We start from the raw sequence: 27,024 nt of genomic DNA on the forward strand, positions 1-27,024 counted from the left end.
AAATCCATTATGTTGTTTGAAAAGGACAAGAGACTACAGAAATTATTATCATTCTATATTGTTTAAAGATGTTAAGTAATGCAGAGGATCATAGCTGTCCATTTTATTCCGTTCTTTCGAGTTATGATGAGTCCATGATTTTAGTTGTAACCGTAATAATATCTATATCTATTTATAGGAAATATTTGTTTTCTTTATACAATTTTTATTTTTATTTTATCTTTTATAATATAATTATTTAAAATTATAATTGTAAGTTGATATTTTTATAAGAAAATGTAATTTTAAAATATTTTATATAAAACTGTTAATAGTTATATTTATAGTTTTTAACGCTAACATGCAAGTATTCCTTATTATTTTTATTGTTTTTTTTATATATTAACTTAATTAGCTTAAATAAATTATTAATTTATAATATAAATATTTAAAATATTAACTTAGAATACAATACAAATATTTAAAAAGTTGACACAAATTAGCTCTGTGTGTTTATACTGATACACAATGAATTATGGTTAGTGGTATGTGGTTGAGAGATTGAGATATTTTAGGATTTTATAGTGTATAAATTTTAGTGGTTAAATATGATTTAATTGTAGAAAACAGAGTTTTTAAATGTAATTCAGCAATGTTCTGATCGTTTTACATCAACTGTCCCCGTTTATTCAACGAGCTTGTATTTATTTAATGGAGATAACTATTGATAATAATATCGTTTTAAATATATGATCAAACCAACTTATTTAAAAATATATATATATTGTTTACTGGTTTTAAAAATAAATATTTTTTTTAGTTTAATAACTATTAATATATTTTGTTTTTAGTATAAAAAAATTATAATTTTAGTATTAAAAATCTATTCTCCGTATTAACGTTGATTTATTTTTTTAATAAACACATGGTAATAATTTTTAAAGATTAAATGCATATTTAATTGAATTAATTATTAAAAAATTTAAATAAAACTATTAAAATTAAAATTGTTGTTGATGTAATTTTATTTTGTTATACTAAATTGAAATATGACAATAATTGTTATCTTGAACTTAATAAGAGAAATTTTACTTTTCAATAGAATATGAAAAAAAAAAATTACAATATATCTATTGTATGATTTACATATATATTTTTTCAATAAAATCTACTATTAACTTATTTACACGCATGTACAAGTCTATAACCAAATTTTTTCAGAGGACTTATGACTACCTTCTTGTCAACATTATCTTTTCATTTACTAAGTAAAATCATAATTCATAAATCAGACACCAAACGAGTATAAAAAAATTTGATTGGTCAGATAGTACTCATTTTCGTTCGGATGTGTCACTTTGGTATATACTTGTAAAAATGTCAATTTGGTCTCAACTTTTGAAAAAATGTCTCCGTTAGGTTATTTTCATAAAAGAATTATTAACGTAGGTGTCAGCTTTTGATTTTTTAATTTTTTTTAATTTTGTTTGTTGACACGTGTTAGGTCTTAAGGGTGACATCTAGCACTGTCAGTACCATGACAAGGTACTGTCACATGTCAGTGTCACTACCAAGTATTATTGACTTGATTTCAATTTAGTTTCCACATGACAGTAAATAGAAATCAAAACAATGACATTTGGTAGTAACAGTGACAATTTTAATTTTAATTTTGAAGACTAAATTAAAATTAAGACAATGACATTTGATAGTAACACAAACACGTGATGGTACCTTGTCACGTGACACTGACACCAGAATCCTGACAAGTGGCAAAAATTTTAAAAATTAAAAAAATCATAGATTGACACGTAGCACGTTGTGAAATTAAAAAAATCATAGATTGACACGTAGCACGTTGTGAACTGCGTTAATAATTTTAACAATTAAACGTCTCTCAACAAAATTTACATTAAACATATTCCACCAAATGCTAACATGATTCATTAGAAAATTAAATAGTATAGAATAAATAAATATTTGAAGAGTAGAGTATTATGTTGATCATAAATTTCATAATAAAAAATTTACTTTTTATGTGAAAAATAGATATAGACAATAACTAGTTCTATCAAGCTTATTAAGGCAGGAATGTGAACAACAAAGAGCTAAGAAGCAAGAAGCAAATGGAATCATGTGTTGGGAATAGTTCAAATGTGAGTCAAAGTCCCACGTTGATAAAAAAGATAAAGTTAAACACTATATAAGAATAAAGACCCATAACAACATTGCCTTAAGATTTTGGTGTAAAAGTGGTGTCTAAGGTCTTATATGTATAAGAATAATGTCATATAATTATATAGAACCACAATCTCTCAATGACCATAACAATGACCATGACTATAACCATAACCCATATATATGAAATATATATAACCCATTATCATGTAACCTAAATGCAACCCAATAAAAATTTAGTAGAAGGTGAAAGTTGACAAAAAAGTAAGAATTTACACATGACAAGTGTAAACGAAGCATGGAAATATGAACTAATCTAAAATATAATGTAGATCTAAACTTTTGTATTTAAATTTTAAAATTTCCCTTCTTGTATAGTTTAAATCTTGTCCATCCTAGAAGTTTTAAAATTTCTCATTTGCATTATTTTATGTTAGATATATTTTATGTAGGAAAAGTGTTATATAATTAAGGGACTTACTGTTAAAATATTTGGATTTAAAAAAATGAGGATTTTGTAATGTATGAATATAGCATGTGAAGCATTTATATTTCTGAAGATGGTAATAAATTCAAGTACGAAGTAAAAAGTCAAATATTAAATAGAGATGAATAATATATATATATATATATATATATATATATATATATATATATATATATATATATATATATATATATATATATATATATATAAAAGACTAACAATAAACCTCTTGTGTAATATACAAATTTTCTAAATCCAAATGTGTATGGTGTAAATGTTAATAACTATTAATCATTGGAACTGTAACAAACTTTTCTTTATTTTCATAGACCCATATTTAACACCTTCCTGTCCACCCGCAAAAAACTATTTGCACACGCATACAATAAAGGATTGTACTGAAACCAATAAATAAATAAAAAAAATGACAGTATAATTATGTCTAAATCATATTAATTGATTAAAATGTTATTATTCATCTATAAATAACATTATTCATATATAATTATTATTTAAACTATTTAACTCTATACGTATATTTATAGTAAAATTTAAACTAATAATTGAAAGTGTCCATTTTAATCAATATTGACGAATTATTAAAATATTAACTTTAGATTGAGAAAGAAGTGATTAAGAAGGAGGAATTTAAAAAACGAGTGGATAGAATAATTATGAAAACCAGAAAGGATATATCAGCAAATTAAAGAAAATGTGGGAAGGGACGAAGAGGAGTGGTTAGTGAAAGAGAAGTGACAACTAAGAAGATAAGAGTGGGACCCACGGAATCGGTTACGATATCGCCAACCATCAAGCCAGCCACACTATTATGTTGTGTGGGCATGGCGTCACTTGGCACCCCTGCGCACGTTAGCAGCAACAGGCCATTGCAGTGCTCCACTCGGAAGGCGAAGCGAGTGAGGTGCGCAGCGTCGTCCCCAAGGTGGCGTGAGGGGCGGCGCACGGTGTCGTTCTCTCTGCTCCTCTCCCACCTCCTTCTCATTCCTCACCGTACGTACTTCTTTCACCGTTTCACTCATTCTCACACTTTGGATCCGTTTCATGATATTGCCATTTTCACGTTGCAGGTGCTGCTGTTCTAGCAAGTCCTTTCGATAATTATGTTAAGAGGTATGAATTAGTATCGATCATCGTGTCATCATTTTTTCGCTTACGCTTCAAGCATATCAGTTAGTTTTGCCTATAATTATAATTTAGTTAGAAGATTAGTTCCTTTTATTAGCTTACCATATGTTTCTCAAGGTTTTATTCTCTTTAGATCGATAAACATTCACAGTTTTACATCTCCAGTATTGGCTAGCTTTGCGATGGTTCAACTATACATGTTTTGCATTATGCTAGATTAATTGTTATTTGACTTGAGTTTCATTTTTACATAATTATAGTGGGTTTTATACTATTAACCAGTCAGAAATCATGAAAAATGATTGACTTAGTTATCGGAAAAGAGGACAAATATAACTACTTATGATTAGTCGATCTTGTAAAAATTCTTTAGATTGTTAATGCGCATTGTTCATCCATTCTATTTCTTTGCGTTAGATTTTCTTTTATTACAATTTATGGTTAAAGCAACGTTTATGTGCATTCGAAGAAGAGTGATTTTAAAATATTTTGTTCTGCAATGCTATAGAAAAAAGCTTGATCCTCTGGAGGCTTATGTACCAGCTGTCATACTTACGGAGTTTCAGATCAAGGACTTAGGTAATGCCTTTGTCGTGCTAGAATCCATGTATTAGAAAATCTGTGATTTCAACTATTTGAAGTTATTTGCATATTCCATACTTGTAGTTAGTATTTTGCTCTATTTTCCAGGTTTCCCACGTTTCCTGATTATCTCTTTTGGCTGGTCTAGCCATTAAAAACAATAAGCGCCTCACAAAAGGAAATTTAATGAAATACAGTTCTTTTGTTTCTGACTCTAAAATTTGACATAATTCTGATGCCTGAATGCATACATTCCTCTCAATACATGGTTGGTCTTGTCGTCCCTGTACATTTTGTATCCTCGCCATTAGTATTGCTGTCGGTGTTCATATGACAAGGTTTGCAATAATCATAATTTGAAGTTAATGTAAAATTTATTTAGTTTTTTTTTTTTTACTACTGCAGAAAAAACATTAGAGGGTGATGAACCCCAATATGACTTCTGTCGGTCTCTACTTCGTTCTGGGCCCGCAGCATCACTTCGTGTAAATATAAGAGCAGTAAGTAAAATTTAGCTGTTCTTTTAACCCCAATATGACTTCCTTCAACTTATTAGCTGTTCTTTTAGATGTGAAACCAATCGTTTCTCTTTATAAGGAAAATTTAGAATTCTCCGTTGAGTCCCCAGCCCCTCCCTCCCTTTTGAGTCAGTTGAAAGGTTTATGAAGCTTCAATTTTGTGATAGTATGAAGTATTCGTATATTTACACCGAGTCCTTTTTATACACACTTCCTCAACTTTAAATTCTGATACCAAGCTTCTATTTGCTACGAAAACTACTCTATTTGGTCGTTACTGTCTCCATTTGTTATCAAGCAAATTTCAGAATACGCCTAAACAAAAAACAACCAACAGCTTCAATGAGTGTTGTTCAAAGCTCATTCCACTGCAGATATGTATCTTTGGATAAACTATTTCTCCTTCTGCTGTCTGAAGCCATTCTCATCATGTTATCTTTATGGATATGAAAGTTAATTAGAAGGCACGGTCTTTTTGTAGGTGGCACAGTATGCATCTGACGGTGGCAATGGTAAAACTGCTTTCAATGATGTTGACGAATGTCTGAGGTATTGTAATCAATTTCCTATAAAAATTGCATGAATTAACTGTCTCGAGTAGCTACTGATCTATTATACACTGTATATAATTAAATTCTTTCAATATGAAAAATTCAAACCCAATGTTAGATTTCTGCTTGTGAAGGTCACTAGAAGAACTTGATTCCTTGCTTCTTCATGCAACAAGAAAGGATCCTGAAGCCTCGGTCAAATCAATGAAAGCAAAAATCAATTCCGCCCTTAACGCCCTAGACAGGTGATTTGTATAGTTTTTGTCGTTTTTCTTTCCACAGTATCCCTTCTCTTGCACATATATTTCCCCTAACTGATGATTGAGAAGATGTGATTCTTACCAAGCTTTATTTTTCAGCCTCTTAAAAACTGTGCCTTCAGATGTGCTAAGTAAGGGAAAGGTTATAGCTGATTCATACAGGGAACCGGAAGGCGAGGAAACAGGTAGTTTGGACCCTGAATTAAAGCAACTAGAATCAATACTATGAATATCTAACATGCTTATTCGCCTTTTAGTATTAGTCAGCTTACTTGAGAACTAAAGATTATATAGAACCAATGTTCCAAAGACAGAATCTTAAAACACAAATAACATAATGTGGATCAAAATATGAAAAAGATTTTAAATTATTGATCTGTTTTTTTAAAACTTGACCGAGGTTTTTTATCTTCTGTGTGATTTACAGCGATGATCATTAGTCATGAGGTATAACTCCCTTGTGTTGTGTGTGTGTATTAACTAATTGGTTTTTCTCGAGACATACGGAAATGTGTAGTCTTAATAGTTAAAAGTGTGTTGATCTATGAAAATTTATATTATGAATTACAAGGGTGGTTAAATTTGAAAGAAAAATAGTGCAAACGAACATTTAAGTCCTACCCGTAGAATGAGAATACGAACTAAACGATATGTGCTCTACTGGATAATACCTATTGAATTTATTTTCTTTAAAAAAAAAACACATTATTTTCTTTATTTCCTATCCTATGTTGTTTTACTCTGCTTGTTTATTTAAAAGTGTATAAACAAGCAGTACAGGCAGTTAAATGTTGAGAAAAGTTGACGTGTCATATAGGTTGTCGATCATTTTCCCTTTTCTAGATAGAAGAGGTTCGACCAAATTACAACTCATGATATCCAAAAGCTTCCAATATCTATTTATATGTCTCTCTCAAATCGAAATTGAAAGATTAAGGAAATGAGATTAGAATTCTATTTATATATTTTTTATATAAATATTTTTAAAATGGAAAAAAACTCTGAAAAATCAATTTATAATTCTCTTTTTAAGTTCTCTAGAATATTTTTAATTTATGCTCAAGGTAAAAATTCATGTTTTAAAAGATTAAAGTCTTGTTCAAAAAGTTAGAACGATTAGTTATGTTTTTAGTTATTAATACTTAGAGTATAACTTTCTTACTTCCAAATATATAAAAATGTTTTTCAATCTCTAGTTACTAGTTATGTTATTGAACAGTTGCCGCGAACTAATATGCGAACTAATATGTGATACTTCAATTATCATGCAAACTTAAGTATAATTCGACAACTCATTAAATATTTTTCCACCAAAAAAAATCCAGTAAACATTCTTTTAGTTCTAGTTTTCAAATAAAATTAATCTTTTACGTCACCTCCGGTTTTTAAATGACTTTTTCAGTTCCATAATTTAAAATTATTTTTCTAAAATCTGAATTTAAAAACATTTTTAGATACCTTTATATAAATTTTCTTATTTAATACCCTTAATTTTTTTGTAGCTTGTTTTAATCTGTGTTGAAGCTAGAATATTCTAACATGGCATTTTATTTTTTCTGAATATCGTTAAAATATTTTCTATAATTTTAAACTTCTAAAATTTGTATTAACAATAGTTTAAAATACAAAATTTGCATCAATTTTAAACCTACCCGTTTCTTTCTCACTCTTTCAAACTAAAACAATATTTTTAAATTTGGAAGACAAAAAACTTCATAACCCTTTTACAGATATTGCGCAATCGAATTCACTTGAAAACTGTTTACATGGTCCCAATCAGCTACATGAGTTGTTGTATACGTGTCCAATTTCTACTAGTAAAAGAAATAACTTCATAACTGCTTACGTAACTCCATTAGTAATCCAACGATATTACTTACCATCATTGGCTCCGAACTAAAGGTCCATCTATATAATCTTAAAACTGCCTAATTCCTTTTAAAAAGGTTATGATTCCAAAATTATATTTACTCCAAATTTTAAAGGGTAAAAACATAATCAAACAAAAAAGAGTTCACACATAATTAAACTATGTTACGATAACATAGTTATGTGTAGATTAACAACGACGACATTCAACGTAAAAACTTCCTAAAATCTAAAAATAACTAAACGGTTAAATCAAACCTACCTTCAGTCGTCAAAATCTGGGAGAATAAAAGCTCAAAATAATAATAGGCGCGAGTTAATTTCCCCCACAAATCCTAGTCATAATAGCAACACCTCGCTATAAAAAACAAGTTACATGAATTTTACGCATAATAATATTGTACTTTGCGGCATCATGTCATGGCAGGACAAACCAATAATAGGAAACTAACACCTTGTTTTTTCTTATTTTCAAATATAACTGTTCGAAACAATTCAATATTCCTTTAACTCATTTGCAAGTATTTGTACCTTTCAATATATTTTCTAAAAACTTGTCCACTAACATTTTAGAAAACAATATTTAAAATAAAATACGAAAGTCAAATATACCTATATTCTTCAACGCGGATTCGTTAGAAATTTGAAATTTGAAACGTTGATTTACAAGAATAGCAGGTAGAATAAATATAAATTATTGCAACAAAAACAGAACTGATTTCCATATGCAAAACAAACAAGCAAATTTAAATTTTAGCCATTTACAAAACACGATGAAATAACGGATTTATTACCAAGCGCTCCTTCAATCCAAGGAAAACTGATCCTTGATCAAGGTAACAGAGTTGACGAACTGCTGTATATACGCTTCAAACTCGAACAAATTGTGCGTAATCTTCCCATGCTCATTGAGCTTATCTACGAAGCCCCGTGAAGTTCAAAAAATAATCAGTCGAAGATGATGACCAAAAGCATCAGATATCAGGCAAAGCGATTAAGGAAAACATAACAGAAAACTGAGTTCTCTATCACCTTTGGACAAAAGCGAACATCAAGGGTCTCCAGTATAGTGCATTTCGATATAGCAGCTTCAACAGCTTCCTCGTCAACATTGCAAGACTGAATACCCAAAACATCAAAGATAAAAAAGTTTAATGAAAGGAAGGTTTGAAACAAATTGAGAAGGGGGGGAGCTTCAAGATTTTGATAGTAAATTAAATTGATGAAAATATGATAAGAACCACACTACAAAAATTAGCTATTCAAAACTTAAAAATCCTACACTAGAATCTTATACATCCAAGGAGGGACTCGTGTCAATTACCTTGAAATTGGATCCTAACACAATATACTAAATACATTTCTAACAAGCTAAATATCCAGTGGAGCACAAAAAGCCAATCTCAAATCCGAACATGATTCCATAAAAGATTTATCCAATCATCTAGAGTTCGTAAGAAACCTTAAAACAGGGAAACACTAGATTATACAAGGTTTGCAAGAAGAAAAACAATCTAAGACAAAAGAATTAAGTAAATATGTAACAGATAAAACCAGTGATACAGAGCAGGATAATCTTTCAAACATTTCAATAAATTTGACAAGGTAAAAATGATGGCCGATAAATGCAGTTAAACAAAAGGATAAGACAGCACTGAAGAGTCAATATTCAAAACTTGTAACAGATTAAAAAGAAGGGAAGACTTAATACCTGAAGGAATAGACTAGTCAATCTTGGACACTCTAGCTTCAAATTTTCCAAAGAGGAACAATTGCTGAACAGAGAAATTAAAACGTTACCATATATCTGATATGAGATGGATAGAAACCAACACACATTTATTGCAGACCCAACCATACCTTAAATTAAGAAAGCATAGGTTGAGACATGTAACATCAACCTCTTTCAAATTTGCGGACAGCGAAAGGTTTAAAATTAACAAATGACAACAATTTGCCCTGAATGGAATGACGACCTTCCTAATATTTGGACATCCAACACAATTAAGGTTTTGCAACAAGCGAGGGGATTGCTCACTTGATTCAGGAACATTCTCATTAGAACTTGCCCTGGATAGGGTGTTTGCAGCAGGCAAATTCTTACTCTGCCCACAACTGCATCCCCAATTCAAATCATGCATATTCAAACAGCCATTCAAGCTCACATGAGTGAGGTTTGTGCAGCAAGCAAGAAGCTCATCTATGGCTGACTGAGAGAAAGTTCCATAAGACAAGTCTAACTCCTGAAGTGCTGGTAAAGCCCCTCCTTTGTAAAGAGGTTCAAGTGATGTTTCAGTGAGATATTTGCATGCTTGCAGCTTTAACACCTTCAGGAAACAGGAGAAAAAAAAAGTAGCACTATCAGCAGAGATGAAGATAATAAAAAAAAACACTAATATAAAATGTCAAATTATTAATAATGAGGCAAAAGAGAAAAGACAGATTGAAATTAAGGGAATATGATACCCATGATGACAGTACACATTACTGACTATTAAAAAAAGTAAGATTATTCTAAACCCATCTCATTAGCAATACTCGTGATTAAAAGAATGTAAAAGAATAAAAAACCATGCTATGGTAACTCAAACCTTTAGCTGTAAACAAGAATCAAAAACAGGCTGCAAGTTCACCAAGAAAGTGTATGATAAGTCAAGAACAGTCAAATTTGGAAGACAAAATAGAGATCGAAGACCATCTGAACCAATTGATGGGCATGACATCAATATCAATGACTCAATCAGTGGGCATGAGACAGTTGTAGCAGACAAGCAGTCATCAGTTAGTTGGCTGCAATTCCAAACAGTAAAAGTCAGTCAGCATTGCAGAAGAAAGAGTCTAGAGATTTTCAGAGAAAACCATTAACAAATGCTTTAGAAAGGATAAATAGGAAATAATGTATAGATGACCTGCAAAAGGAAGCGTCGAGAGATGTTAAGAGTGGACAATTAATGAATGCTTCAGATAGTACACCACATCCTTTCAACTCAAGTGAAACCATATAAGGTGCTTCGATGCTGAGTGTACTCAATTTTGGACATATTCCTAAATTGAGGGATGAAAGACCAACCTGACAAGTGAGGCATGAAAAGAAAATACTGAGCCTATAGCTTATGTATATCAGATTAACAGGTGTTCATCTCATGCAAAACAAAAACGTTTTCTACAAGGGAGCAAAACCTAGATATCTTACATTATGAAGTATGAGCTCTATAGCTTGAAGAACGAATACAGGAAAACAAACAAGCAGAAGACTTTCATATTTTGTAGTTCATACTAATCTTCAGTAGCCGTGATTATTGATTTAGGCTTATGACAAATATTCAAATAAAACGACATAAAGAACTAAATTTGATCTCATGCAAACAGAATATAAAACCAATAGCACTTACAGGACAAAATGACGCTCTTTCCAAATGATCACAGCCATCCAATACAAGTTTCTCTAGATTAGGGCATGTGAGATCAAGATTAGTTATTGCCCGGCAACCACCAAGTGAAAGACAGATTAAAGAGGTACTGATGAATTGAACCGATGTCAAACTCTGAAGTCATAAAAAACACCATACATTAGAACTTAAAAATGATTAGCAAAAATTACAGCCAAGAACTCAATAGGCAAAATTCACAATATCGCTTTATGGAGATATACTGGAAAAGACGTGCAAAAAATTATATAAAATTCGTCACCCTCATTAGTTGATACTAGTGGTGTACATGCACAAGCAAATTAGGGAAATTGAACACCAAATGATTAAAATATACCTCACAATTATCGAGAATTAATGATTTCAACACTGGACAGCCTCCACCATCATTAAAAACATTGCATACAGAGTTATTCAAAGATTCACATTCAGAGAGATCCACTTCTTGCAAAGATTGGCATTGCAAAGCCAATGTGGTTAAGCTGTCCTGCTTTGGTATCGTTAATTTCTGCAATGCCACAATTCTGCCCTTTAATCCATTACAGTATAGACAAATATGGGAACAGAAAATGAAGGCGTGATAATTATGACATACTTGAAGTGAATTTGATGTGATGTTTATACGATGCAGCACAGGACAATTGGACACCAAAATAGAAGACAGCATTAGGGTCATCAAATTCAAATCGGCAAATCTGACAAGAAACGTAGTTTTAAGAAATAAATTAGAAAAGGAAGTACTCAGTGATACGGTTAATAGAAGCATTAAAAAATGTGACAAGAAGCAAAGGTGACCATACTTGCGACAATGAACCAATCTAATGTTCTGCAAGCGAGGAAGATCTAAAGACACTGATGTCAATAGGCTACAATTATCAAGCTCCAAAACCTACAAAAGCAGTAACATCATTTCTCATTTGCAAGTCTTGCCAGAGAAGTAAAACATTAACATCAGCATCATGGACAAATCACACACCTCCAACATGGAACTATAAGCTATTGCAGCCATCGAAGCTGAAGTGATGCCCTCACAACTGTGTAGCTTCAGAACTGTTAACATTGGCAGTCGAACAGTCTTTCAAATAGGAGGGGGAAAAGCATGTCAAAATAAGGCAGATTGAGTCTATATAGGCAACAAGTGATTAAAGACTCAAAATTTACCTCTAGGGATACATTTGGACAGTATGATGCATCAAGGAAACTGAGGTTGGCACAATTCTGGGCTATCTCCCTTAATGTTTCATCACTAACACATGAACAATTAGACATGTCCAAAGAAACTAATTGCGGGCATGATGTCACAGCTGATCGAATAGCAGAATCAGGAAGTTTGTGGCAAGACCCTATATCAAGCTCTTGCAAAAGGGGGCAGTGGAGTACAGTCTGAGCCATGTTACTGCGCTTCAAGGACATGGTTTCGAGTTGTGGGCACCTGGAAAAGAATAAGCAATCACATTTGAGCTGGGAAAAATACAGCTAAATGTGCGCTAACCACTAAAATATATTCACCTGACAGCTATACGCATCACACGGCACTTAGTCAACTGGAGGTGACACAGTCTGTCGTGATTAACTGATATTTCCTGAATACCACTGCCAAGTACAGCATCATTGATGCTCAGTCTCCTCAACATAGAACAATCAGCCAAAGCATGGAAAAAACTATCCATTATATTTCCTCTTCCCAACGTTAAAGCCTCAAGATTTCTGAAAACAGTTATAAAGAATAAAAATGAATCACAGGTGACATAGCTGACAACCCAAATACCGAAGAAGCTACCAACCTTAACGAAGAGACGGCCTTCATGACAAGCTGGTAAGAGGGAGGACCGGACAAGCGGATTGTAGCGATTTTAGGATAACGCCTACAGATGTCCTCGACTACACATACACAAGCATTGTATCAGCACATTTACAGGACTACGAGGCACACGGAGCATTATTTCCACTACCCATATTTCAACGCTACAAGGCACCAAATATCTACAGATAACAATTTATTATGAAATATATTCTCAGGCTCACATTGCTCAACAGATATGTTTCGATCTTCAAAATTCAAACTCTTCCAGAAGTCTTCGTGAGCACTAGCAGTTCTCCACTGCTTACAAACCCTGGCAGCTTTGCAGAGATTGGAGTGATCCAAAAAGGAGAAAACCTATATTACAAGGAGAACGGGTAAGGATAGAATTCCAATTTTCAAACCATTAGCAACAAACAGTAAATACCATGTGCAACAAATCATCCGTAAGATCCATCTTGGTTACTAGATCATCTACATTTGCGATGTCACTGTCATCTCCTTCATCAAAGTTACTCCCCTCACCAGAAGACATCAACTGCAAAGCATCATCGTTGGATCGAACGGACGATCCCTGAATATCATCATAATCCCCATATTCGGCAGATGCAGTGGATTTCCCAGCATTCGAAGAACTCGCAATCGCAGCATGAGCGCCACTGAAAAAAAAAATTAAAAAAAAAAGAACATGAATACACCACATTTCTCGATAATTCGATAACATCCTTGTCCCACATGCATTTTCCAATTATCCCAATTCAGAAATGGACATCAATCGTAACATAACCCTAGCGAAAAACACCATTTCCTAAAGATAACGAATGCCCAATGCCAACGACTCGCACTCAAACTCACTCGAAATCAAAATAAACTCTGGCGCGCTTCCGGCGATTGTCCTCGGCTGAAGCGGAACTGCCCTCTCCATCAGAACGACGCCTGTTAGACGAAAACCTCTCCATGCACTGAATCAACAAAATGAAATCGTTGCTTTCGAGAAATGGCTCCCGCGTGAACAGAACAGAAAAACGACAACGCTTGAAGCTTATGCGGCACCAGAAGTTAACGCCCCATAAACCCTAGGTCTCGATCGCGCACATTTCGCGAGAAACCCTAGGGCGAAACCGGTTATGACAGAGAGTTTGTTTCTCTATTCCGCAAAATGTGGGAATTGGACACACACGAGAGCGATATGAAGGAATGGATCCGATCGGATACGTTTTTGCGATTTTGGTTCCTCAGAAGTGTTGAGTTTCTTTCTCTTCTTTGCGGAAAGCTAGTTTTACTAATCAGAGATTGCACGATGTAGACGACGGCGTTTAACCTGATATTTATTGTTTGTTTATTTATTTGTGTTATTTTATTGTTTAATTTATTATTTATTTATTTGAATTTAAAATTTAAAATTTAAAAAAATTGTGGTTCGGCGTGTTGAGTTTGAAAAAGGGTGCTTAGTGGTTGCTGTCTCTTTTTGCGTCTACAAAAGTGGTGGTAATGGGAACCAACCAAAGGATGATGTCTTGTCTTGATGAGATGAGCATTTTTATTTCTGATTTCAATTTTGAAGACAATAAAGAAAGACTCCATTAACATTCATCATTTAATGGGACTCTCCTGCTTCCAATTCTTCCATAATAATCTTCTAAATACACAAACAACTTACCATTTTCTTTATTATGTCTCCAATTTTTATTACACGGATTTAATACGATAAGATATGATAATGCCTTCGTAATGCCATATTTGTTACACACAAATAATACCATAATGCTATCGTATAAATTATAATAACTTGTATTTAGGAGACTTGGGGTAGATTTTATCTTATTTCTTTTCCTTTTTTTAAGAAAAAGTAATAGACCAAAGTTTATAGTTTTATTAATATTAATAAAAAATAAATTATATAAATACAATAAGATTTCATATTGTGATAAAATATTGTAATAACGCTCAAACCATATATTTTATTCTAAAAATACATTCATAAAAAGCATTTATAAAATGAATATTTTTTATAATTTTGTCATAAATAATATTTTATTATATTTAGTTAATTGAGTTTAAGAAAATAGTTATAAAATTTAAAAGATAATTAATAGAATGAGATATATTGAGAAGGGTAAAATTTGATTGTGATATGTCTATATTGCAAATAACGATTACAAAAATCTTATAGAGAGAATATTTTTATTAGTAATTATGAAATATGGATAATGGTGAATAACGTTATAATGAGAAAAAAAAATGTATTGAGATATCAATACATATATAACTTATTTGTGTATGAATTATGGAGTAAGAAATGAAATTGTTTACAAATATGTTTCATAACTAGAGTGATTTTATTATCACTATCATAAGTTAAGGATATGATCGATAGAATATAATGTAAATTGTTTAATAGGATTGCAATTAGGTTGATACCACATATGCATACGTGAAATTAATAAACTTAGTAAATGTGTCAAAAAGTTTCACCCTTGGACTTTGGTTGCCAATTAAAATCAAAGTTGAGAGAAAATTGATGGTCACGTAAATCTTTATAGTGTCCTATAATAAACATTTTACATGAGGATTACATCAACATCAACAAATTAATATTATCAAATATTTAATATATCCAATATTCAATGTCAAATATCAGTAAATATATTAGAATTATACAATTATCAAATAAAAATATCAAATAACAATTTGACAAAAAGTTAACAAACTATATAAAAGTGTAAAAATGATAAAATGTACACACTATAAATTAAGTTATCAAACCAGTAATTAAATAAGTTAATATAATTTTTTTTAAATTACCCAATGAATTAAAATATTTTAATAATTTAAAAAAGAAACATTCATGAGGATCAATAGGAGTATTATGGCAGCTAAAATCCCCTCATTCTAAAGTAATCTTAGTCATTGGTTTATGTTATAGATATGTAATTGAGATATTTGCTTATAATATGAATGATATGAGTACAAGTTTTGTTAAAAGAAAATAGAATTTAAGGATAATTCAGTTTTATAAAATTAATTTCTTATCTTAATTTTATATTACTTTTAATTTAGTTTATATGCATTTATTTTATATATATATATATATATATATATATATATATATATATATATATATATATATATATATAACCAATCAACAGGTAGGTTCCTTATACAATGACAGGTAGGTTCCACCAAAACAATCAACAGTAATTACGAAGATTTCTTACATAGATTCATTTATCAATGGAATCATTGATAATAGGATGTCTATAGAAAAAAATTCTATATACCTTTTTATTCTAATTTTGGTAAATACTCTACTTATTTGTATAAGTTTATTTACTACATTTTCTATTTTAAAAAGTGTATATTTTAAGCACAAATACAGTCTCACGTCTTGCATGAAAGTTACATTCAGTGTAGAATTATTATAAGTGTTATATTGTTAACAAATTAAAAGATTAGTTCATGCATATTTTTTAAATCATTACAATTTTAATCAATTTTATCAAGCGTAAAAATATCAACATTATGTTTATCTGCTGGAATTTAAGTTTGAATCCTTTAATTAATAATTCGCGTTTCAGATTTGTGAACAAACAAACATGTAGAAAAAAAGTGCGGTGAAAATAAATTTACCCTTTATATAAAAATTATCTTTTAAACGAAATTCATCTTATAAGCCAAAAACAATCAATTAAATTTTCTAATAGAAATTAATAATGAATAATGTTAAAAAAATCGACATCTACACTGTAATATCACATAACTTTTAATTTAGATAGTTGTTACAATTAAATAAAATATAAAAAGTAATTTTATTTTCAATAATTATTATTATTTCATACTTCTATAAAAGGAAGTAAATGCTTTATTGTATTCATTTCAAAGATCGGCCCATTAAAATATGCTATCAATGCGTAACTACCAGCAACTAGCCCAAGCCCAATAAATTACAAATAAAAATAAGGCTTTTCCTATTTACATTTTCTATACTTACTAAGTTCACTTACAATCCTTATTTGTTTTGTAAATAATTTTTTTAACCTAAATTTTCCCAGTTTTTCAAATAGTATTGTTTAGGCATTCCCCTCATTTCCCAAATTCCCTATCACTTTATTTTTTATTTTTTATCTTATTTCACTGTTGGAAATAAACAATCATGATCGCAACTCATTAGCATCGAATTTTTCACTACTTAATCAGTTCGCATTCAAGTCCTACTTTTTCTCGAAAAAAAAACTCAATTTTGTATCCACAAAATAGAAAAACATTGACAAAAAATATTTTATACAAATAACAATCGATTAATATAATTATATTGAAAAAAATAATGTAAATTTTATATATTTCATGAAAAATAAAGATAATTGGTAGAAAATATTGAATCGAGCAATTATCATTAGATCAAAAGTTATATTTATTAATCAAGACATAACTTTTTTTACTTCAAAATATAACCGTCCAAACACCACAATTCGACAATGACTCAACTCATTTAATCTATGTGACAGAATAATTAATGTTATTAACCACGTAACAAATTCACATCACCACTAAATAGCATTGTTAAATAGAATGTATAATTTATAATTTTTTTATATGAAAAAAATATTTGGTGATAACAATAAAAAGTAATAAACTAAAGAGGATTGTAAATAAAAGTTTAGGAAGTGTAAATAGAAAAAGCCTAAAAGTAAATACAAGATAACATGCCTCATTGACAAGTCAAGGAAGAAAAATTCTTGATTGCCGTTTAGTTGTTGTTGTTGTTTTTTATTTTATTTACTTATTAAAGGAAGTAAACCATACAATTTTCATTTTTTTTAAATATCATGTTTTTGTTTTTTAATTTAACTAGAACATAGATTCGTAGTATTGAATGGTGCGATAAGATGTAATTTTTTCTAGATATAAAGAATTCGTCGTATGATCTACATTATTACTAAATTAGGTGTATTCTTAAAGTATCGCAATGTAATAGCATAAATTTATAGTAAAAAAGTATTACTTTTATCAAATTTTTTTATTATTAGACTATTATTATGAATATTTTGTAACAACATATGAATATTAAATTATAACCATTACAAGGTTAAAAAAATAATGGTTAAATAAGTGGCAGATCTTCGACCAATATTATGGGTGCAAAGTGTCGGTTGAATTACTCTTTTGGTTCATTTTTTTGTTAAAAAAATGTCAAGTTGGTTCTCTATTTTTTAAAGTCTCAACTTAGTCCTGATTTTTTAAAAATTGTTGTAATTTGGTTATTTCGTTAAAATTCTTAAAAGGGAACAAGAATTTTTCATCAAAATTGATATTAGGATTATGTCAATTATACCAACAAAACAAACCATCTCTAATTTTGATGGAAAAATATGTATCTGATTCAAAAAATGTAACGAAAAAAACTAAATTGCATATTTTTTTCAAAATTCATAACCAAATTCAGATTAAAAGAAATTAAAAGACCAACTTGATATTTTTGAACGAAAATATGAAACAAAAGGAGTAATCTCAAAATTTTTATATAAACTAGTAAAAGCATTGTATTTAATTTTTTTTATGATAATAAAAAATAATAAAATAATAATTATTGTTATTGTTATAATTATAAAATTAATACAAATATTTTTTATAATTTTCATTAATAATGATTGTTTAAAAAACAATCAAATCCAAAAAAATGTTAAAATGAACAAATGATCACTTAAAAGATAATATTAAGAAAATATTTTTTTATTGAAAAAAATATTTAAAAGGTAAGATTGAAAAGTAGATATGTACAACAAAAAAAAGAGATCCTTTAGATATAGATATAGATGTATAAAAAAAATTTAAAATATCAAATTATATAAAATACATTAAAAATATTAAATTTTAAAAAAAATATATTTAAAATTACATATTTAATTATGTAGATATAAAAAATCTGGAGGGGCCATAACCCTCTTTTGTCGTATAAAAGGTACGCAAATAAGTTAAATTACTCATTCGGTCTTTGTATTTGTTAGGAGGCGTCAATTTAGTCTTCCAAATTTTTTGTTTGTTTCAATTTAATCATGATTTTCTTTGTAAAAGTGATTAAATTTGGTCATTATCCTTAGTTTTTCATAAACGGCATTAAAATCGGTATCAAGTTTCAATTTCTAATTTTTTTTGAATATATATATATTTTTTTTCAAATTGTAACCTAACAATTTTATTTATTAAAACATTTTTTTTATCACGTCTATCAAATCATTTAGAAACTCTCATAAATCTTACTTTCAAATCTTTTCACTTTCATCCCTTTATATCCCCTAAAACAAACAACCTCACCCTCCTCTCTATCCATCCCTTCAAATTCATCTGCCCACTCTTCTTAAAATCTATCCTTAGAAGCAAATATATGAAGGGATGGATGAGGATATTTGAATGGAAAGTGTGTGAGAGTTTGTGAATGATGTAATAGGTGTGACTAGGGATGTCAAAAAAATTCGTATCCGGATAAAATCCGCAACGGGTAGGTAATGGATATTGAAAATGGATATCCGTGGATAACAGGTACGAATATTTTTTATACCCGCATGTTAACGGGGAAGATATGCGTATCATAGTATCCATACTCGTACTCGTTATACTTTAATTTAAATTAAAAATAATTAAAATATTAATCCATTAATTTTGAATGAGTTGTTTTTTTTAATTGGTTTTAAAAAATCTCCATTTATTTATAAACTACCATTCAACACTATTTAAATAAATTATTTACATTTTATTTGAAAATTAAATGTTATGCATTGTATTTTTGTTTGAATTTATAGTTAAAATTTGTTGTTAAATAGTTTATTTTTTGTAAATACATATGATACAGGTACGAGATGAATATTTATATGAGGAGTAGGCTACAGAGGATCTACTACTCGTATCCTACTAATCCCGTCAATATCTGTAAGTGTGACACACTAATGTTTTTAATTGATAGAAATATATGTTTACCAATTTACTCCTATGATGAAATGTAACATAAATTGTAATGGGAGTAGTAAAAATTATATTAAAATGAAATTATTTTTTTATTTATAATAAAAAAGTAAAAATGAAAAATAAAATTAATTATGAATAAAAGAGATTTGTGGGAGTAATTATTATGTTGACAACTGAATCACATACAAGCAGCCCCTTCTTCGAAGAAGAACCACAACTGCAAATATTTTCCTTCCGTCAGCAAAAACACACAAATAGGAACGGCCTTATCCCAAGAACCACCCTCCTTGCAACCATAATCACATAAGACAAGGTCAATTTTGTCTTTGCCCATTAGATAATGAATCCCCCCCTCTCACGCAAATCGTATTCTCAAATTGACACAAAATTATGAAAACAAAACACTTCTGCTGCAATAGTGTGGTACATGGAAACAAATACAGACTTCAACACTCATTTGTTTATCTACTATCTACTTCGTCTTTCTATTTCCCTCTATTATCTCCACCTTATTTCCTCTTCTTTTATTTTTTTTCTTTTCATATTTTATTTATTAAGTTTCCAAACCCTTTTCTGTCTGTTTGTCTCATTGTTTAGGTTTAAATATGTTCTTCTTTTATGTATAAAATGAATGAGCATTTGGTACCAGTATTTATTTATTTTTATTTCTCACTATTGTAAAATTTGAAGGCATTACTTTTAATCCTTACAAAATCATTGATTTGGGTTTCAATCTTTGCATGATATTAATTTTATTTTTCATCGTTAAATTTCGTCCATACACATAACATGATTTAAAATTATATTAGTTAAAATTTGAATGGGTTTTAACCTTTTGCGGAAGAGAAAACGTAATTATGGTATATATCTGAAAGCTTGTGAAGAAGCGAACAAATTAAGGACAGACAAAAGCTTGGAACTGAAACATCAACATCAGTTAAAACTGTCCGAAATAAGAGGCATACATATATATATATATATATATATATATATATATATATATATATATATATATATATATATAGTGTATTATGCAGTGGACGGTCCATATCGATGATTGTTATAGGTTCTCCAAGATCAAATTCCAACTGGACCAAAGGAAAAAGGACTGGTTCACAATTGCACTTTGCTACTTTGCTAATTTCCTTCACATAATGGCTAAGATGAAAATGACGCTAACCCACATTATACTTTTCATCTTTTTTGGCTACTCCAATATCACTTTTCTTCATCAACTCATGTACCTAGGTTTCGATCCATGCCATTTACTTGTATATTTAGATGTGATCTGATAGACCGTCAAATCATTAATAGCTGCGTCAAATACCAAACTCAAAAATAATTTGCCCTAGATATTTTCCTCACAAATACACTGCCACCAAATTAAAGTAAAGAAGAAAAATATAATAAAGGGAAAGAAAGTTACAAATTAGAATGATGACAGGTATTCTTAAATGATGTAGTTATGTGATAGGACGAGGTTGAGGGGTTCTAGAGAAAATTCTCTGTCCTGGAGCAAGGATAGCCATGGGATCAAAATTGGCCTTTCGTTCCACAAATCTTGTCCATTGTTTCCCAAAGTGTTTCATCCAATCCTCCCGAGAGTGGTAGTGAGGAAAGTATTGCTTGAAATCAAGGCCTCTGCTTGTGCAGAACTGAATAATCTCATTGTTTTGCGCCACCAAGAGTTCAGGTGGTGGACCCTTCGGAGGTGGTGGGCTGAATCGGAGCAAAGCTACTATGTAGAAGATGTCACTGTCAGGCACCACCACTGAGTGACGATTATCCCACCTGTTTTATTTCAAAAACAGTAATTAATCTTTTTTTTGTTATTGCTCTTCCTCTGTTGAAATCACTGTTTAGACAGAAAACGTAACTGGTAATATATTTATAAATAAATTTTTAGTTGGATTAGTGTTCATGGGGGACCCTGGAAGAACCAAATTCTTCCCCCACGAAAAGCACCATCAAACTTTATATCTCCTATATAGAACCCATACAATTCCGGAATCACAGTTATCCGTTTTGCCGAACAAATATCCTTGTCGATTATCGAGTAGTAACACTCACCATGACAGCTACATTGCTTGGAATCAATTGATATTTATTTCAATTTACAGTTCCAGAGAGAATTTCCCTTCTCACATCTCACACTTCCCATTTTACCCTCTCAGATCAGCCACAACCATACCATACACTCTTCTTGATGCAACAAATTATAATTTTGTGAAGCGGGCCCCACTGTATCTTTGCACCATGCAGAGGTACATCCGTACAGGTGCATACGTTGCTCGTTCGCTAACCTAACAGACCCTGCAACAACAACCCAGGGGTGGGCGTATGCATCATGGAGGTAAGAGGAAGGGGTGTGATAGGGTACGGAGAAGCAGAGAGTAAGACGGTACAACCATCACAATGAAGACCTTATGATTTTCGATTGACGACCAAGATATGGTACAGTTGATGGTTACTTACTTCCAGGGGTCCCATTGTGGCTGACCTCAAGTAGTAACAGATATCTCATACTCACCCTCAGGGTTCAGCAAGTTCAACTCAGCCATCACATACCGTGCGAAAGAAAGAACGAACTCAGGTCATTCATTTTCGAGGCCAACGTGTCACACGGTGGGACATGCTCCCCGTCCTTCACACGTGTTATGTACAGGGACGACCCTTGAATATTTTTGTTTTCTTTTTTGGATGTAAAGAAAATAAAAATAACAGAGTAAAAGTTGATTTTTAGAGTAACTAAATATCTAAAATTGTTTGTTAATATATTGTCCTATAGAAGGGAAGGAGTTACGTACTTGGTTCGCAAGAGGGGGTAGACTAAAATGGGGCCATCCACCCCGTCCTTGAGAATCTTCTTGAAGACCTCACGATCAAAATCAACAATGTGAGACTTGGACACAAACAGATTGAGCCAAGGGTGAGGCGCATCCCAGGTGCCGTTGGCTTTTGCGTGCTCCTCCACGCGCTTTACACGTAGCAGAAACTCCATGTACCTCACATCCGTCTGGAACTTGAGACCCCGAACGAATCGCAGCCGTCCGAGCAATCGATCCACATCCTACACCGGAGTTAGTTTTAGTCAGAGCAACGCAACAGCATAACACATAGCGGTGATGGAATATTGAGTTGGATTTAGTGTATTGTACTGTATTTAAGGGATGATATAGTAATTGACATTTTGAGATTCCAGAAAATGATGGGTTTTTGGCTATTTGTGGAAGTGTGGGGACCCTAACGTCAGCGAGATCTCAATGATCAGTGCTATGGAGCAGCTAGTGATGTTACATTACCATTTTAGCCACAATGGGATGCTCCCTATTACGAAAGTGACACCTTGGGACAATAATGATAAGGAGGCAGAAGTAGCAGCAGCAGCAGCAGCAGCAGCAACAGGTCAAGTACACTCAGTTTCTACGGTAATTTAAACTATGGTATAGCTTTTTTATATTCTTCGTCAGAAAATCCAATGGAATGGAAGATACATCATTGCGGTATCGTCAGTTTTCGGCAACCATTTCACCTTGTGAGACAAGTTTTTAATCATAACATTCCTAAACATAAAAGGATTACAACCAAACCACTCAACCCGACCCCCCGGACAACACACATGCTTTTAACACCGTTGCTAAATTTCATGTGTCACTCAGTCATGGTTAACTCTGCTTATATTTATATATATTGACTTTTTACACGGGCCCACATATAACAGTTATATATATGCATGCTTTTAACCACCTAGGTCAAAACTCAGTCATTAATTGGGCCCCCTCTCAACCCATCACAAATGGCTACTACTTCTAGCAAGCCTATTGCATCAACATGGAACCCGCATACAGCAGATCAAGAAAATAACAAACACAAGATATTAGTTACTTGCCATATCCACACGCGCACGGGAACGATGATCCGCGTTACCGTAGTGAAGACCCAGCTCCAAGCAATACAAAACAGGGCCAGCAGTGGAAGGAATATGAATCGGGTCGAACACTTGTTCCGGGTCCAATGGCACGGTGGGCCATCCATTGGCCGGGTCATCACTGTTCACCAGAACGAACCCTTCCACGTAATCAAAACATTCCTCTACTTCCCCCACCAGCGACTCTGCGTCGCCAGCGTACTCCTCAAATTCAGAGTAAACCACTCTTATCCACCTCACCTAATTCATCAAATCACACCAAGCAAAATATTTAATAAAAGAAAAATAAATACATAAAATTGTTAAAATGAATAATAATATAAGTTTAATTGTTTTTCCACCATATCTGGAGCTTGTTGAAGAACGACCCTGGCCCTTGTAATAATACCGAACTGTCCTAAGCCACCGAGCGCACCAAAGAAAAGTTCAGAGTTTTGTGTCAGGGAGCAGCACAGCGTTTCGCCTTTGCCGGTTACAACTTCCAATTCCGTTACGTTGGATGTCTGGGGACCGTAACGGAAGGTTTGGCCGCTGACGCCGGCGTAGGACAGCGTTCCACCAACTGTTAAACCGAGATAATCCGTCCACGACCTCGGGGCGAGTCCAACCTCCGAAACGCAGCGTTTAAGGACGTCTTCCCATAATGCCCCTCCGGAAACGTCCAAGTAGGCCGTGCCTTCTACCCAGACAATCTCAAAAGGCTCCTCCAAGGCGCGCATGTCCAGGACCAGTCCCTTCTCCGCCATGGCCTGCCCGTTCACCGAGTGCCCGTTCCCCCGCGCCGCCACCGTCAGACTCGGAGACGCCGCCGCGGCTTTCACCACTCTTGCCACGTCGACGGGCGAGGAAGGCCTGATCATGGCCAGGGGTTTCACGGACTTGATGCCGCCGAAATCCTTACTGGCGATTCCGGTGGGACCCAATTCGTCGATACTGGCTTGAAGTTCAAGCGCTCTGGAGAGGCTGGCAACTTCGTCTTCTTGCCTCGATTCCGCATCTTTTTCGTGAACGAAGTGCTCCAAATAAGCTAGCATCTTGGGCAGTGAGGAAACAAAATTTGCATAAACTCTGAAGATAGTGTAGTTCTTCTGTTTCTTCTTCCAGGTGAAGTTTGGCATTAAATAGTGGCTGATTTGGATTTATTTGGGATTTTTTAATAATTAAAAAAGCAGTAGTGCTATTTTTTGGATTCATTAGAATTATGACGTCATTAGCCCCTTTCAATATTCCGTTGACGCTATGATCCCTTCCACATCAATTGTCTGCCACTTGTGCAAGTTTTTGAATTCCTGAATTATTATTATATTATTCCCTGAGATTTTATACTGTGAATGCAGTCCCATGCACTTCCACTGAGCTTCTATCGTCTCACCTACAAAAACTTCTTTTCATCCTTTTATTTTTATTTTTTAAATACTAACAAAATACAAAACTTGTGATTTTACAATTATTTTAATAAAAAGAGAATAAGAATTTGTTAAGTTACCTGTGGTTACTAATCTAACTCTAAATGATTAAAAGAACTAAATTAGGAGATTTTGTTTTTTAATTTAGCAATGCAGCTTATTTAAATATATATGGTGTAATGTAACATTATTAAGTTTTTTTTTTTTAGCGTAAACTATAAAATTACATGCGAAAAAATATGTTTAAAAGTTTAGTTCTCTTTTAACACTAAGACTTTAATTCATTAATTTATTTAGAGATAATATTATTGAGCTATGTAATAAAGCATGGCATAAAATAAGTAATAAAGACAAACTATAATGATATGTTTTTGAAAGAATGTAAAAGGGAAGTGCATCAATGGCAGCAAGGCATATGCGTAATGGTGGAATGAGCAGGAAAGACCATTAATAGGTGAAGGCTCTGAAGATGTGTGACATGGCAAGTAATGAGGAGAAATTGAAGAGAGAAATTAAATTTTATTTTATTACTTTCTCATCAAAATAATAGAGTGGTTTTATTTTGTATTACTACTACTTTTTCAATGAAGTTAAATTATAACATTTCCCAAAATTTACTCCTAAATTTGATTTATCTATAACCTTTTTAAATGCTAAAATCAGCGTTAACAATTGACTATAATTACATAAAACATTTATTATATGGTATTGGGTTTTACATGTAACTTATTTGATCTAGATTTAAGAAATTAGGTCACACTCCAATTACTAATAGTATCAAGCTGTAATCAATTACCATATCAATTATTGATATCCTGTTACAATGTTTGTAATCAATTATCAATCAAGACCATGTTGTCTGGCCAGATGCGTATTTTAAAAATTATTTTACTATTTATTCATTTTTTTTATTGTCTTGTTGTTGTGTTTGAATAACGTATTTTCAAATAATAATTATTTAATTAGGGGAGAGAGTGAAAAAAATAAAAAAATCACGCGTACTCGAGTCAAAAATTGAGGAAGAATTTATCTTATGTTTATTTGCAATTTCATTTTAATAACAATAAAAAACATATTAATGAAAAAATATTATTATTATTTTTTGTACAGTGTTTGTGTGACGTGAATTTCCTTTCAAACCATAGCAACTTTTTTTTTTCTTACGTAGGGATGAAAGGAAAATTTGAATTCTTGATGGTGGTTTAATAAACACAAATATTTACCTGTTTTTTACGTTTATCTAAATATATAATATGAAAATTATTATTAATCTAATTGTTAGTTTTTTATTTATCGAATTTACATTTACTTTTAAATACAAATTTATTTAATTTTATTTTTGCACAATTGTTATCGATAAATATATATCCAGGTTTAATCCATAGTAATTAGGGTCGGGCATAATTTACTAAACTATAGTTGATTGTACTATATTAAACTAAAATATACTAAACTATTTATAATAATAATTGAACTGTATTATAAAATAGTTCAGTTTTAAGAAACTAAACTTATGTTATGTTAACTAAGTTAACTATTGAACTATAGTAGATTGAAAGAGCAAAATACCTCAAATAAAATATTGGTATTAGAATAAGAATTGGACTTATGTATATTGTATCTTACGTTCTATTCTTTCTCTCTCATATTGAAATATTTATTTTATTTTGTCTTAATTTTTTTCTTTACTCTTTCTTTGAGAAAAATATAAAATATTTATAATTAATTTATTAAAAAAATTATAAATTAATTCAAGATCTTATTTTATTTTGAATGAATTTTACTATGTAATGTTATTTTTATGTTATGATTTTACGGAAGTTATTTTTAAAAATTAAATTTTGTGACAGCTAACATTTTTATAATTTTTTATTTATATTCTTAAATATTGAAATTAGTATAATAAATATAAATATCGGTACTAACGTAAC

The 27,024-nt window shown here is 31.4% G+C and overlaps 3 protein-coding genes across 3 annotated transcripts; 1 reads left to right on the forward strand and 2 right to left on the reverse strand.

Annotated features, from left to right (window-relative positions):
- The first annotated feature begins 3,434 nt into the window (after positions 1-3,434).
- LOC114163719 (uncharacterized) lies at positions 3,435-6,091 on the forward strand. Its single transcript, XM_028048014.2, has 7 exons — positions 3,435-3,655; positions 3,733-3,775; positions 4,299-4,369; positions 4,778-4,872; positions 5,372-5,439; positions 5,576-5,686; positions 5,801-6,091. Exons 1-7 carry the CDS (start codon positions 3,487-3,489, stop codon positions 5,928-5,930), a joined length of 687 nt encoding a protein of 228 aa, XP_027903815.2. The 5' UTR covers positions 3,435-3,486; the 3' UTR covers positions 5,931-6,091.
- Positions 6,092-8,185: 2,094 nt separating this feature from the next.
- On the reverse strand, positions 8,186-14,107 carry LOC114163976 (F-box/LRR-repeat protein 15-like). Its single transcript, XM_028048399.2, has 17 exons — positions 13,655-14,107; positions 13,227-13,458; positions 13,024-13,156; positions 12,783-12,879; positions 12,508-12,705; positions 12,160-12,430; positions 11,975-12,073; positions 11,799-11,887; positions 11,594-11,693; positions 11,336-11,506; positions 10,963-11,115; positions 10,480-10,640; positions 10,162-10,360; positions 9,431-9,897; positions 9,282-9,345; positions 8,603-8,689; positions 8,186-8,488 (listed from the first exon to the last, which is right to left on the reverse strand). The coding sequence occupies exons 1-17, from the start codon at positions 13,756-13,758 to the stop codon at positions 8,402-8,404; spliced, it is 2,712 nt and encodes a 903-aa protein (XP_027904200.2). The 5' UTR covers positions 13,759-14,107; the 3' UTR covers positions 8,186-8,401.
- A 6,956-nt stretch (positions 14,108-21,063) lies between these two features.
- On the reverse strand, positions 21,064-24,783 carry CKX7 (cytokinin oxidase 7). The gene is made up of 4 exons (XM_028048118.2): positions 24,029-24,783; positions 23,649-23,927; positions 22,567-22,829; positions 21,064-21,550 (listed from the first exon to the last, which is right to left on the reverse strand). Exons 1-4 carry the CDS (start codon positions 24,719-24,721, stop codon positions 21,223-21,225), a joined length of 1,563 nt encoding a protein of 520 aa, XP_027903919.2. The 5' UTR covers positions 24,722-24,783; the 3' UTR covers positions 21,064-21,222.
- Between the last annotated feature and the right edge of the window lie 2,241 nt (positions 24,784-27,024).

This window comes from Vigna unguiculata, chromosome 9, assembly GCF_037176805.1.
Source record: "Vigna unguiculata cultivar grain cowpea cultivar isolate G323 ecotype 2 chromosome 9, ASM3717680v1, whole genome shotgun sequence".
Taxonomy (NCBI): domain Eukaryota; kingdom Viridiplantae; phylum Streptophyta; class Magnoliopsida; order Fabales; family Fabaceae; genus Vigna; species Vigna unguiculata.

Bases quoted from the DNA above. Each gene is read 5' to 3' on its own strand.
- LOC114163976 (XM_028048399.2), bottom strand. From the start codon at position 13,758: ATGGAGAGGTTTTCGTCTAACAGGCGTCGTTCTGATGGAGAGGGCAGT. The intron at 12,074-12,159 runs GTAAATTTTGAG...CCTATTTGAAAG, and splicing joins GTCCAAATGTATCCCTAGAG to ACTGTTCGACTGCCAATGTT. The intron at 10,641-10,962 runs GTAAGTGCTATT...CTCACTTGTCAG, and splicing joins AAAGAGCGTCATTTTGTCCT to GTTGGTCTTTCATCCCTCAA.
- LOC114163719 (XM_028048014.2), top strand. From the start codon at position 3,487: ATGGCGTCACTTGGCACCCCTGCGCACGTTAGCAGCAACAGGCCATTG. The intron at 5,440-5,575 runs GTATTGTAATCA...CTGCTTGTGAAG, and splicing joins GATGTTGACGAATGTCTGAG to GTCACTAGAAGAACTTGATT. The intron at 5,687-5,800 runs GTGATTTGTATA...TTTATTTTTCAG, and splicing joins GCCCTTAACGCCCTAGACAG to CCTCTTAAAAACTGTGCCTT.
- CKX7 (XM_028048118.2), bottom strand. From the start codon at position 24,721: ATGCTAGCTTATTTGGAGCACTTCGTTCACGAAAAAGATGCGGAATCG. The intron at 23,928-24,028 runs GTGGAAAAACAA...TTGATGAATTAG, and splicing joins TTCAACAAGCTCCAGATATG to GTGAGGTGGATAAGAGTGGT. The intron at 22,830-23,648 runs GCAAGTAACTAA...ACTCCGGTGTAG, and splicing joins CCCGTGCGCGTGTGGATATG to GATGTGGATCGATTGCTCGG.